This window comes from Hydra vulgaris, chromosome 02, assembly GCF_038396675.1.
Source record: "Hydra vulgaris chromosome 02, alternate assembly HydraT2T_AEP".
Taxonomy (NCBI): domain Eukaryota; kingdom Metazoa; phylum Cnidaria; class Hydrozoa; order Anthoathecata; family Hydridae; genus Hydra; species Hydra vulgaris.
In genome coordinates, this window is record NC_088921.1 from 10,778,871 (window position 1) to 10,794,691 (window position 15,821).

The following is a 15,821-nucleotide window of genomic DNA, read 5'->3' on the forward strand; positions in this document are numbered from 1 at the left end:
TAATATTTTATAATAGTTACATTAGCTTTATATAAATAACAGATTGCGCAATATCAAAAAAAGTGAAAAAAGAAGTGTTTTCTTATAATTAAAAAAGAATTTTGATTAAAAAAGTTATTTAAATTAGAAAAAATTATTTTTTTTTACTTGGTTTCTCTTCCTTTTTTTTCCATTTTTTACAAAAAATTAAATTCCTTGTAAACATGTTTAACTTGCATCAAAAATATTTATAAAGCGTTTGTGTTTCTTTTTTGCCTTACGGCCTTATGAAACCGCAACAGTATTTTTAATAAATGATACTTGAAACCTTAAATCTTTGTTTCTCACAAAAAAAAGTTAATTTATGTTAAATTATGATAAAAAAAGTAAATTTAATTATTTAATATTAAAAAAAAAAAAAAGTTGAAACAAAATAGATGTTTCATAAGATATACATTTACAAAAATTGTTTTTTCTTAACTAGTAAAATAAACTTGTTTTGCAGTAATTTATTTTATTAAGGTAGTTTTAAAAATGCATATATGATAAAATCACCATTTGGATAATTATTGACAATGTGATACAAGTTAATGAATAATTTTAATCCTCCGACAGTTTTTTTCCTAAAACAATATATTGTGTTGAAAAGTATTTTTATAATGTTAACTGAACAATAAATAATCCAGGAATTGTAAATACTTTACTGATAGTTTAAATGTTTACCAAGTTTTATTTGAAATAAAAATTTGCCTAATAACTTGTAAAACTAGAAATACTTATAGTGTTTAACTTTTTTTCAAAAAAAATGCTCGTGTTACTATTTTAAAGTTAAAATTTTTATTTTTTAGTCATTTAAAATAATTGTCATGCTTTAAAATCACCTATTTTAAATACCTTTTTTTTTTGTTGATAACTTGGAATTGAAAAAAACTTTAATTAGTCTAATAACAATTTCTTTTTTTTTAGAGATCTTTATTAGATTTATATATTTAAATCACTTAATTTTTTTAAAATATTTAATAATAGGTACAATTGATTTTTTCAAAGATAGATTTAATTTTAAAACTTTTTAAAAAAGTGAATTTTTCAAATCATTTTTTATCATTGTGAAAATATTTTAATTGCTTAACACGTTCCCTGCCGAGCTATTTTAAACTATGCTTTGTTTCTTTGCCGAGCCATAATGTCTGCAATGATTATTTTTTCCGAGGCTGTTTTTCGCGGTTTCATTCTGATTTCCAAGGCTAGTTATCAACATTTCAATAAATAAAATAAAATAATTTTTATTCTGAATATAACTGATAAAAAATAAGCACTACGATTATACTCATACTTTGGCAATAGGGAAGAAATTTTTTTCTCCAGTGCTGAAGTACAAATTTACTCATAACACCGTAATGAGTATAACTCACTGCGGTGACTACACCTTATCAAGATGTAATTGAGAACTTGAAAGTTGTGATTAAAAAACGTAAGTTGTAATTTAGAACATGAAAGAATTAATTAAGAAACGTTAGATGTAATTTAGAAGATGAAAGTTGTAATTGAGAAATATTTATAATATAGATTATCAGAAAGAAGTTGTTTGTATTTTTAATTTTGTTGCTTTAGTTTACCTTGTATTATTAGGTTTGATCCTAATTTTGCCAAGGTGGCCATATGGGTTGGTTTTCAATAAATAACAATATATTATCAATAAAATAAAAAAGTGATGAAAAAGGAATTTGTGGTTGGCGGTAACTCCATATCTTCCAAAGAAATTTAAATTTCCGCTAAGGACCCAATTGTATGCTGCAATTGTACATTTGACACCTAAATATTTGCGCCAGAGTCGCAAAGTGACGATTGGGTCGCCATTTCGCTCAGCGCATTCAATAACTCATTTGACGAAGATAAAACATGTTTTCTTTCAACTTATTTGGTTGTATGTATTTCATGCCTACAAATTGGACAAGGTGGTTCGGGTTGTTCCAAAAGTGGATGTAAACAAATTTAGTTAAATAAATGCACGGATGCAATTTAATAACAGACTTTTTGTTTATAGTGTATTGACAAATAACACAATGACCTTTCAATTCCATTACTGTATTACTGTATTGCTGGTGCATACAAATGCTAAATTTGATATTATTAACTTATTAAAATGCATGTACAATAAGATTTTTTATAATGACCTTTAAGCGTACATTGTGAATTTGCAATTACTAATAATGTATTCTCATTTCCATATTTCTTAATTAGAACTTTTGTTATTCTAATTACATATTGCGATTTCTTATTTACATGTTGGGTTTCTCAATTACATTTTAAAATTTTTTAATTACATTTTGTGTTTCTTAATTACATATTGTGACTTCTAAATTACATGTTGTATTTCTCAATTGCATCTTACTTTTCTTAATAACAACTTTTAATCTCAATTACATCTTGAAAAGGTATAGTAATGTAGCTTATTTGATGCAATATTATTATAAATAGTGTTTCAATTTTTTTGCACATGCACATTAGGAGTTATCATGAATAAAAAAGGTAATTTATATTTTGTTTTCTTCATTCTAAATTTTTGTGTTTTTTAGACTAGAAGCTAAAATATATTTGATAACTACATTATACTGCATGTTATTAAGAATGTGAAAAAATTTGATTTACACAACGTTTACAAAATGTTTTTTAATATATTAAAAAACATTTTAGTGTGCACTTCGATTTTTTTTACACAGTATACTAATTAATGTGTTTTATAGATAAGTAATTTCTTTTTTATAAATAGATAATTTATAAATTTATCTCATATTAGCTCAACACAGATATTCCACAATTGGATCAGCACATATGATTATGGAAGTTTGTGAGAATAGTGAAGATGATGACATTGAAGATTCGGATTCATTTTTCATTTATACTACTACGTCTTTGAGCTTGACTGTATCAGAATCAGGTTCTGAAGATAATAACACTGAAGAAAGTGATGCCAATCAGTTTACAGATATTCATCTAGCAGCCACTGCAGAAGATTTTTTAATGCCGTCGAAAAGAGCTTGAACAACGGGTGGTCTTGCTTATAGACAAAATCAAAACAAAGCTCAACAGGTAGATCTTATAAGTAATATTTTGCCTGACAAACAACTTCTGAAACAAATCCATCTAGAAATTCAAACCTATGGAAAGATGAGCCGAATATTTTAAAACAAATTCAATTTACTGCCAATCCTGGTTTGAAGATAAACATTGAGAGCAAGAAACCATTAGATTTCTTTAGACTTTTTGTTACAGAAGAGCTTATAAACACTATGGTAGTTAAAACTAATTGCTACGCAACGCAATAAATAAATAAGCAGCGTCCCCTCAGGTGAAGCTTACATTTTAAAGATTGGAAATCAATAAATTCAGAAGATATGAGGCAGTTTCTTGGAGTTCTTCTTATGGGGTGTGTCAAAATGCCATCTTTAGAACACTATTGGTCTAAGAACAGTCTCTATAGAGTTCCCTTATTGTCTAGAATAATGCCACAAAATAAATTCCAACTAATGTTACGGTTTTGGCATTTTATTTACAATGCAGATTCAGGTAGCGGACGCTTGTGTAAAACTATTGGACTTCTCGATCACTTAAATAATACAATGGATAACATCTACTGTCCTAATACAAATATATCAATCGATGAGTCAATGATGCTTTGGACGTTTTGTATTCAGGCAGTATGTGAAAAATAAAAGACATATGTATGGCATCAAGTTCTATGAGCTTTCCGAATCAAATGGTATTGTACTAAAAGTAAAAATCTACTCTGGCGAGACAACTTTTGGTAAACATTTGTTGGGTCAAATTGGAGCTATTGTTTTAGACTTGGAATGGAAAAATTTCTGGGAAAAGGTTATCACCTGTACACCGATAACTTGTACAATTCCATTGAGTTAACAAAGCACATGATAAATCAAAAAACATACATTTGTGTTAAATTAAGAACTGACCAAAAGTCAAATCCAAAAGAATGTACAAAAGCAAAACTGAAACAGGGAGATATTATAAGCAGAAGCAGAGAGGGTGTAGTGGTTGCTAAATGGAAAGACAAAAGAGACATGCTAATGATTAGCAAATTGCATTCGTTGCAAATGATTGAAGTGACAAACAGGAGAGGAGAGAAGAAAATGAAACCCAATATCATTAAAGATTACAATCTATGTATGTCTGGAGTAGATAGGGCAGAACAAATGGTATTGTATTATGATTGCCTAAGAAAGACAATTAGTTGGTATATAAAGTACCACTTCATCTCTTTGATACTTTTTTGTTTAATGCTTATGTCTAAACAGCAAATATAGACTAGATAAAACAATTTCCTTGCTTAAGTTTAGAGAATTAATTCTTACGGATTTATTGGGTGAACGTTTGAATGAAACTGTGCCTCGAATCACCAATAATAGCTTCCACTACTTGTCTTCAATACCACCTAATGAAAAGAAAAAATTCCTAACAAAACCATGTTGAGTCTGCTCTAAAATAAAAAGTATAGAAACACAATATGAATGTGCTGTTTGTGAAAATAGACCTCCGTTATGTATTGGCGAATGTTTCAGAATTTATCATTCAAAAGAATAGTTTTACACTTTAATTTTTATGAAATAAAATTTAAAGCATTATCAATATTTTACTTTTTTCTGTTTTAAGCTATTTCTGTCTTTATCCGCATTTAAATTAGGTTCCTTGGGTTTTTATAATAAAAACTTGAATGTAATATTTTCTGAAATCAAATATGAAGCTAAGAAAAGAAAAAAAAGTGAATAGACAAAGCCAGTCATGCACAAATATTATTTGAAATAAGTTAGAATAACTACGAGTTTACTTGTAGTTGGCAAACTCATGACGTCGGCTTACTATGAGTATTTTTGTAGTTGGCAAATATCAAAGTCCCGCTAACTACAAGTATACTTGTAGTTGGCAAATAAATGACGTCAACTTACTACGAGTATACTCGTTGTTGGCAGCGAACATGTTAATTAGCCTTAATTAAATTTAACCCTTCGCGTCTTTTCTTTAATTTATTCATAAAAAGGGATTTATGTGATATAGTAAACATTTTTCACAATTATTTTTAAGGATGATGTTAGGTAACGTTTTATTATGTAAAATACTAATATACTAGCACTCAAAGTTTAACAATTTTAATCAAATAATTAATGAGTTTATTTAATAATACTGCTGATGGTTTCTTACAATAGTAGATTCAATACTTTTTTTTAACTTATTATTACCTCAGGTAAATATATTTAATTATCTAGTAAAGATTGAGTTTCATCACTGATTTTTACAATGGTACTAATTATTGCAATGTGCAGAAATTAAAGAGGTTGTTCTTCAAGTGGTATTATTTAAAAAAGTTGCAACAAGTATATGTTGCACCAGATATAGGCAAAATTGCTGGTGTAATTCTTAATACTTTTTACTTTCACTGAGTTACTCTTTAAATACTTCAAACATACATTTACCAGTTGAAAATGTGCAGTTTGCAATGCATATCAGTCACTCATAAACTTTTTATGTGACATCTTATAATTATTGTATTCAATAAAGCACATACCATCTGATGCAATTTCCATTAAAATTGTTTTCTTTATATTATTTTTCATTGCAATAATATAGATTTATGTTGTTTTTGTAATAAGAGTAATCGAATTTTCTCTCCCTTTATTTACCAAGTTATATGCATTATAAGTGCATCAAAATTAGGGGTGGTAAACGATTAACAATTAATCGATTAATCGATTAAAAACCATTAATCATTAATTGATTTATTAACAAATGATTAATCGATTAATTTTTTTTTTAATATAACAACTTTGCGTTTTTTTGTTTCAAAGATTTTTACGAAGATTTACAAGCGTTTTTTTAACGATCAAGACTTGTGTTGACTTGTATGTTGATTTGCCTTTATTTTCCAGCATCCGGTCAAATATTATTATAAACAAACAAAAACAATGCTTTTTTCATAGTGCCGTTTCTTAACCACCATTTACAATGTCGTTTGTAAATAACCGCTCTGAAGTTTGGAAACACTTTTTATTGGAAAATAAAGGCAAATCAACATACAAGTGCAAAGATTGTTCAGTTGAACTTAAATTCCATTCATCAACTTCAATTTCTTGTATCATTTAGAGCACAAACATAAAATTTATTTGACAAAAGTTATTTCAGAGAAGTCTAAAAATATACAGCCAAGTATTGCTACCTATTGTAATAATATAGGTAGCAAAGCTGAAGATGTATTAGCTCGTTTAACTGCTGTTGATCGTATCCCTTTTGCAACTTTGGCCAATAGCAAAGATATTAAATACGGCTGGAAAGCTCAAGGACTTATAATCCCTGATGATCGACATGCTATAAAGACAATTGTTATGAACTACGCAAACTCAATTAAGTTAAAAGTTGTTCAAGAGCTTCAGCATAAAAATTTAAAAGGAGAAAGGTTTTTAATTTCTCTTGATGAGTGGACTTCTGGTAAAACTAGAAGGTATTTATGTCTCAATGTACATTGTTCAGACAAATGTCACTATGGTCTTGGAATGATTAGAATAAATGGTTCATTGCCTTCGGAAAGAGCTGTTAATATTGTTATTGAAAAATTGAATGAATTTGGCTTAAATTTGATCAATGATGTTTTTGGATGTGTTACTGGCAGTGCATCAGTAATGAAAAAAATGGGACGAGAAATGGGAGTTATACACCAACTCTGCTACTGCCATGGAATTCATCTTGCTGTATGTGATATTTTTTATAAGAAAAAATGCTTAGAAATAGAAACAACTCAAGAAGAAATAATGACTGATGAGATTGAAATTGAAACATTTGATTCCGACCGTGATGATGAAAACAACACTGAAGAATGCTGGAATGAGGAAAGTAATAGCTCTGTTTCACAGGAAATCCAGTTTAATGAGGACTATGGCATTATCATATTGAAGGTTCGTAAAATAGTCAAACTTTTTAGAAAATCTCCACTTAAAAACGATTCCCTTCAAAGTATTTGTAGAACAGATTTAGGAAAAGAACTCAAGCCTATTTTGGGTACAAAACAAAATGGAATTCGCTAATAAGTATGTTAAAACGATTATTAAAATTAAAAAATGTTATTGCAAAGGCTCTTGTTGATATATCTAGAACAGATTTAATTTTAAAAGAAGAAGAAATAAAACACATTTCTGATATTGTTCAGGTTCTACATGTTGTAGAGTTAAGTGTTATGGAACTAGGGAAAAGAGACTGTGATCTGATAAAATCTGATAAAATTATTTTGTTTTTACTACAAAATCTTAAAGTACAAAATACTAACATTGGTCAAAAATTATTTACTGTTGTCTCGGAGAGAAATGTTAAAAGAAGAAATAGTAATATTGCTGGTTTACTGTGCTTTATACATAACCCAGCTGACTATAAATCAGACTCAGAATTTCCAGATAATCTTTTGAAATACCCACATAAAAATAAAATTGCTAAAACTGCTAGAGAATATACCTACGTTTATTTCTACATGAGGAAGTAGAAGCAGCATATCAGTCTGAGTTAGAGTACACTTGTAATGAAGAACCATTAAGAAAAAAAACTAAAGGTGAAGAATTAGCAGAAATAATAGCTAATACAGCTTCAGCAGCAGGAAAAACTAAAGGGATAACTTTTAAATCTTCCCCTCAAGAAGTTTTAACATGCATTAAACGTGAAACTGCAGTTCTCGAAAGCACTGGAAACAGGCCAAGTTCTTTAGAAAAGATTTATAATGCCATGCTAAGTCTTCCCCCGTCTTCTATAGAAGCAGAAAGAAGTTTTAGTGCAGCTGGTTTATTTGTTACTAATTTAAGAGCTAGCTTAAACGATGATACTGTTGATAATTTATGTTTTTTAAGATCATATCTGATTAAAAGAGAAATAAAATCATACAAAATATAAATTACTTTTTATTAAGTTATAAACACATTTTTTCTAAAATTAATCGAAAATTAATCGTTAATCGATTAATGTAAAATACCGATTAATCTACCAGCCCTAATCAATATATTTTATTCAATAGTGCATCAATATATTTTATTATATATATATATTATTTATTCAGTCAAATTTAGACAAGATAAGTATTCTTAAATAAATATTGAGTCAAATTTAGACAAAATAATTAATGTATCTGAGATTTTTCCATAATCAATTGTATTGTTTAATTAGCAGCAGCATTTTTTGACCCATAAATAAAACATTTATCAATTAATTTTAGAATTTTAACTACTCTCTCTCCAGCACTTTTTTTTTTCATGAAATTGTTAGTAACTTTTATGGCAAAATTTTATTTTCTCAAAAAAACAACATACTATGAATGTTTTTAGATAATTTCTGCTTTCATGTTACTCTATTCTTTGATGCCTGTGCTTTTAGAATTTTGTTTCTGTTACTTTTGCAAAACTGAATTTTTAATTCTTTACAATATAGTATCCAATTCTTTCTGAAATTATTGTTTCTAAAAAAAATACCTGATGTTCATTTCTTAATGGTAGATCAGTTTTACTTTTACTTGGTTGTGTTAGGTAAAAATTAAAAATGATTGCAAAGAAGTTTCTGAACTGTCATATTACAAGCAATAGCAATTTTTATTTAAAGAACATTAATTAAAATTTTATTAAAAAACCGACTTCAAAAAAGCTACACAATTTTTTCAACAGTATTTTGTAGTACTGCTAATAACGTAGTGAAACTTTTACAACAAATCAAAATTTTTTACTTTTTCATTAGTAAGTAATATTAATGTTAGTTTACTCCAAACACTTAAATATTTCATTTATCAGTTTGATGTTTATAAGCTTTGATAAGGTTTTTTAAGGTTATACTTACTAATATTACATAAAAATAAATCAAGTTGTGGCTTTGAACAAGATTGAAACCTACATAACATGCATAGGAGGAAACTAAAAGTTCTTGATAATGGCAAAAATGATAAAATCTGATTTTATTTAATGATACTCTTTTTCAAACATAAGATACTGTCTCAAAGTAAACAACCTGATAAAAGTCAAACTAATACTAACATTCAGTATCATATCACAGGTAGTGACACCAATCCTGATTTCAACTTAAGATTGAGAGTTAAATGCCATTGCCTACAATACAATGTTTCCAAAATTATATATGACTGTAGCAGATCTAAATTTAGATCTGCTACAATCATATCAATTTGATTTTTGTCAGGTTGTTTGATCTGTGTTTCTTTATAATAAGGCACACTTCCGAATATAATTCAGACGCCTTATGAACGTTCCACGCTGATCAAAAAAAAAATTTTAGTTTCAAGAAGGTCTAGGATGTTCAGGACATATTACACATACATTATACGTATGTCCAGTATTTGCTGGGTATTTGTTAATTTAAAAGTATGATTAAAATGCTTTGATAAAAATCATAAGAATAATAAAAATGCTAAAGTGTGCAAAACTGCACACACAAAAAAGGACCATTAATAATTGTAAACATGGACCGACATGTCGAAGTTTTAAATCTTTGGTTTCAATATAAGATTGTCTGAACTGACAATAGTTTATTTGTACACCTAAAAGGTGTACAAATAGTTTATTTGTACACCTTATGTTTTAAAGACTTATAATGGTAAACTACATATATTTCAAAAATAGACAACTTAAAGATCTCTTTCCAAAATGATATCAACTATAACATCATATATAATCAATTATGTCATCATATTTTATCTTCTTTTTATGAATTCAAATCAAATAAAGGGTATTAATTGAAAGTTATTTCAAAAGTTAAAACTATGCTCCTGTCAAGCTTCTATGGTAAATTTAACTCATAACTAGATTAAAAAATGTTTCTAAGTTAAAAAAATATTTTTATAATTAATTCTAGATGTGTTTTACTGGAATACAAGAATTTAAGTGTAAGGTTAAGGGTAAGTGTGAGGTAACATTGACACATCTTTAGAAAATATATTTTTTTCAGCTTTGACTAAAATTGGTATGCAATATTTCTGTGTTTACCAATGATAATGCTGCCAGAAACTGATGAAGAATTTAAACAGTTAACTAATATTATTAATAGATCATAAGGAGTAAGATTATCATTGGAATATTGACAAACAAAATAGAGAAAACATTTTTAATATATATTATCACCAACCTACATTTTCATTTTAAAAATAAGCAGCATTAAAATGTTGTAAAATTGCAATGAAAGTATAATGTTATATTATTTTTTGAAAGACATCAATTAGCTTCAGTTCTAATCCCTACTTAAAAAATATAAAAAACTTAATTTATGATTAAAAATTTCTTCTCCAAGAATTGTCAAACTGTTAAGTTCTACATAATATGACTTGATATCTGATTTCGACAAAATCCTGCAGTTCTGTAATCTTTTTATTGGGTTTCTTCGTTACAATTTTTTTAGTGTTTGATTTAGTTTCAGAAACAACAAGATAATTTTTTACATTTGCAGGTTTTGATGTTTTGTTCTTACCAACACTAAGCAACATTGTTTGGTGTGGATTTTAACTTTTTGCAAGTGTCAGTTTTTAGATCTGTTGACATTTGATGTTTTGGTACATTTCTCTTTTTTTTAAGAGCATTTTAATTTAGGGTTTGTTTGACTCCATTTCATGTAACTGTGAAAGATTCATCAGATGTAAGACATTCCGCCAACTTTTATTTGATTCTTGGGATGACTTAAGCATTTCTGTCAATGGGATGACTTAAGCATTTCTGTCAATGTTGTCTCAAAACTAAAATATAGGTTTGAAATAAAAATGCAACAAAAAAATTTAAAATGCTTAGTATTTTGAAACAACATCATAAAAACACATATAAAAATGATATTATGTATGGTTTTACTTATCTTCAGACTGAAGTTTTTCGACAACAATAAAACTAGAAATAAGTTTAACTTATGCCCTCCGTATTGTGTTATTGTTTACACTTACTATTATGTGGATAAAAATAGTTATATTTTTTCATTTAACATCTTTTAAATAAACATCTGGCTTCAACATTTGTTAAACTAATTTAAACATTAATAAAAAACGTTTAATCTAATACATGTCCTTGTTACCCACATGTCGAAATAACCGCACCTTACCTTATTCTATCAGTTTTTTTTCAACAACAAATTTTTTTAACTTTTAAAAAGGCAAAAATTGATAATTAGGTATTTTTAATGTTAAGAAATCTCATATTGAACTTTGAGTATGAGATTCCTTAACTTTTCCTTTAAACAAATTCTTTAACAATTCCTTCAAATAAATTATATAAGAAGATAATTATAATAATAAATAAACTTAAATGAAAAGTTTTTCAGAATTAATAATTTTTTTAATGTTTAGTAAGTTAGTTATTAATAACTTTTTTTTCTATTAGTTCCTTCAAATCCACCAGATACTGATAACAAGTTTTGTGTTAAGAAAGGTAATTATAGTTTAAAATTAACAATGATTATGAGAAAGGCTATATAAACTATTTATTTATGGTTGACTATTTTTCTTTAAAATTCTCTAAAATCATAACATTCAAACATATCGTTAGTGTAATAATGAATAAAATCACAACATTCAAACTTATGGTTGTTGTAATAATGAGTGATAAGAGGTATATGGCAAATAAAATTATTTAAAAAAGAATCCAAAAAACCACAAGTATTTTTTACTCAATTATTTTACTAGAATAATTGTCACAAAATGTACTAACTCACTCGGACATAACAATATAAAATAAAGTAAATTGATTTTTTTTTTTGGATTGATTTTTTTATCATGTTGCTTTTTTTGTAGTGTTTTGACATTAAAAGAAATGTAATCATTGGCTATCCAGCCTTTTTATTGCCTCTTGCTTAAACAGAACTCATAAAAAATGTAATAAGAAGTCTTTACTCAAAATAATAAAACGAAAATCTAAATAAACACTTGGCTAAGAATTCAAATTAATTGTAAATTCCAATTTCAGAATTAAAATGTAATATTTGTTATATATAGTTTCTGAATTCAAAACTATGATACCTGTGCATACTAAAATATTTAAGATGTGATGATGATGATGACTTTGATCAATTGTTTATATTTAGATACATCAGAGATGTGCACAGCACTGAAAAATTATTATCGTGAAAAATATGGGAAAATAAATAAAGTACAACCACCATTAAAAGTACCTGCAAATGTCGATCTGATGGATAATTTTGTTGATCTATGTATTGTTGATGCAGTTAATACTCAAATGGATATTGTTTTTAATTTTGAACGAAAAATTTTTCTTGAAAAGCAAATGAACTATACACCTATTCCATATAATGAAATTTTTATGAAAGAAAAGTCTGTAATATTAATATCTGGAGTAGCTGGTATTGGAAAAACATGGTTGCTTCGAAAATGTTTGCTTGATTGGTCAAATAATTTAATTTGGAAAAATGTTAAACTTGTGTTTTATTTGGAATGCAGAAGGCTTAATCAATATCCAAATATTTCTAATCTTAATGAATTACTAAATGTTTTCTACAAAGATATTATAAATGATTTCAAAGTTAGTAATCATCCTGCACTGTTTATAATTGATGGATTAGATGAGTTTAAATTTTTAAATGAGTTAATAAATTGCAGTTCAAGTTGTAAGTATCCAATCGTTAATGCTTTAATAGAAATTCAAAACTACAAATATGTAGTTGCTGGTAGAGTTTATGCAATTGATCAATACCAAAGTATATCTATAGAGCATAGTGATAAGTTAAACATTCAAATAATGGGGTTTAACCAAATAGGAATACACAAATATATAGAAAATAAAGTTAGAGAAGAAAAAAAAGATGTTGTGAAAGAAACTTTAAACAGCTCTCCAATTGCAAAAGCCATGGCATCTGTTCCATTTTATTTATGTTCCATGTGTAAAATTATTAGTAATTCAAAAGAAATAAATAAAAATTCTTTCTTAACAATGACAAATTTAAATGCAAGTATTTTTTTATACTTTTTTCAAAATCACATCATAAAAACGAAAAAATTGATGAATAAGATAATTGAAGACGATTCCAATAAGAAATATATTTTAAATATTTGTAAAATTGCATATGAATTGTTTGTTGAAAATAAAGTAATTTTTTCAGAAGAAGAAATTCAAACTTTTATCATTGATTTTGATAACAATGAAAGTAATCTTTTTGGATTTATAGAAAAGATTGAAACAGATGAGGGATGTTATTATCAATTTGCACACTTAACAATAATGGAGTTTTGTGCATCTGTATATGCATATAATTGTTTAAGTATTGAAGAGATTATAGCCAATAAAAAGCTGGAGAGTTGCTTATCGATGATTTGTGGATTAAGTAATAAAAGCCAAAATAGTTTATTAAAGTTACTTGTTAACTTTAATCCTTCAAAAAATGGTTCTGAAGAACTTTTGTATTCTATTTTAGGTAAGTTCTATTATGCAATAAGGTATGAAAAATTTACAAATTTTTACCTTATTTCTCTAAAAAAAAATATTTTTTGTTAATGCAAATTATTTTGGGGGTTCTGTTATTTCTAAATTCTGTTATTTCTAAATTTTTTCTTGTTTTATAATGTTATCATGTATATAATTTATATTTATTTGTTTTTATACGATTACAAAAACTTGATTAAAATCAATTTAATTGTTTATAAAACAAAAGAAAAACAAAAAATGGTTTTAAAATAAATATTGAGTTATTAAATTTTTAAGCTTTTTAACTTTAGGATAAGTGTTTTTTACTAAACTAAAAATAAGCTAAAATTGTCATCAGTAATTATAGTTAACAATAATCTGATAACAGATTGCATATTAATAATATTAAACCATTTTTAATATTAGCGATTCAACCCTCGGAATTAGGGTCGGCATTCGGCCATGCCGACCTAACTGCCGACCTGAAAGTATTTGAGGTCGGCAAAAATTTGCCGACCTCGTTTCTATGTTTTATGGTTAGACCTTTGTATCAAATAATTTTTGCCGACCTGATGCTGACCTCAAAAAGATTGAGGTCGGCAAATTATTGCCGACCTCATTTTTCCTAATTCCGAGGGTTGGCGATTTTAAATTTTAACCAGAGTTAAGGCAGTTCATAGCAAGCGTTGTTTTTTTTACATAAATTCTCAAGTCTTGTTTTATAGGTAAGTATAATGTTTTTTAATTTGTTATGTGAGTTATTTTTCAATTCATTTTGTTTCTTAATAGGTATTACTTTGGTAAACTAATAATAATATACAAGTTTTTTTTTTTTTGTCATCAGTAATTATAGTTAACAATAATCTGATAACAGATTGCATATTAATAATATTAAACCATTTTTAATATTAGCGATTTTAAATTTTAACCAGAGTTAAGGCAGTTCATAGCAAGCGTTGTTTTTTTTACATAAATTCTCAAGTCTTGTTTTATAGGTAAGTATAATGTTTTTTAATTTGTTATGTGAGTTATTTTTCAGTTCATTTTGTTTCTTAATAGGTATTACTTTGGTAAACTAATAATAAAATACAAGTTTTTTTTTTTTTAGTAGTCCACTAACTCACGCATTTCACTTTTCTTCAAGTGACTTTCGTCAATAAAAGATAATATAAACAATAATCGCAATTATTCTTTTGTTCCAATTATTATTTTTTTTATATAATATTTTAAACAGAAACTATTTATGTTCTCTAGCACAGTTTAAATTAAAAATCACATTTTCAAGCCCTAAACTTGGTTTATAGTCATTTTATAAAATGTGATCAAAAAAATCTCGAAAATTTACTATTGTTCGCAATTCGCTGGATTCTCATTTTATAAAAATTGTTGCGATAAGTTGCGAAAAGTTGGTGATAGAAATTGATTGTTATTTAATAACGAAAAAAGATTTTGAAGAAAATTTTCTTCCGTGGATTAATCTTTGTGAAGTATTATATCTTGAACTTCACGACGACATCGATTTCATTGAAGAGATTTATGAATGGATTCGTTGTTCGAATGTCAAGAAGTTGTGGATCGAGTACCGTGGAAAATATTTTCGTAACCTCGATAAATTAAAAAACTTTATTACACAGAAAAATGTTTAATATCTTAAGTAAAATATAAACTATAATTATAAAGTAATAAATGAAGTATTTAATTTATTATTTTATAATTAAAATATACGAATTAGTTTTAATAATATTTTAGTTTTATATTTTTAATATGTTTAAAATTTAAATTAATAAAATATAATTAATTTTATTTTAAAATATTAGTAATAGTAAAATCATCAATTATTTAATATATCATTATTGTTATTATTATTATTATTATTGTTATTATTGCTATTATTATTATTATTATTATTATTATTATTGTTATTATTGCTATTATTATTATTATTATTATTATTATTATTATTATTATTATTATTATTATTATTATTATTATTATTATTATTATTATTATGCAACATAATTATTTCTTTCAATATATATTTATAGTAATGCAACATACTAAAAAGATTTTACACTTTTTCAGCAACCTCTTAAATGAATGTTTAAAATTTTAGTTTAATTAACATTAATTATAATTTTTATTAAATGAATATAATAAGATATATAGTTATAAATAAATAAATAAAAAGTAGAATTATTTTCGTTTTCTTTTTTTATTAATTGAATTTAAATAAAATAATGAAGACGTAGAGTAAAATTTTTTTGAGGTTTTAAAAAATTTGAAAATATTAATAACGTTATGTGGAAATCTTTTGTTTAATATTTTATATATTTAACATTTTTGTCGAATATGTTTAATATTTATCTTTTAAATAAAATATTAAATATATTTTATAATATTGAAAAAATTGAA

General features: G+C 26.0%; 1 protein-coding gene across 4 annotated transcripts in view; it reads left to right on the plus strand.

The window, feature by feature from the left end:
- LOC136076731 (NACHT, LRR and PYD domains-containing protein 3-like) overlaps nt 1-15,159 on the plus strand; it is a 72,378-nt gene extending 57,219 nt beyond the window's left edge. For 2 of the 4 annotated variants that reach the window (XM_065790132.1, XM_065790134.1), the window contains 2 exons: nt 11,376-11,423; nt 12,076-13,509. In XM_065790132.1, the coding sequence (XP_065646204.1) occupies nt 11,376-11,423; nt 12,076-13,499 (1,472 nt within the window). In that variant the 3' untranslated portion in view covers nt 13,500-13,509. Of the gene's footprint in view, nt 1-11,375; nt 11,424-12,075; nt 13,510-14,663 lie in introns of those variants that run through there. The other 2 variants (XM_065790133.1, XM_065790135.1) reach the window with 2 other exon arrangements.
- Nucleotides 15,160-15,821: the final 662 nt, after the last annotated feature.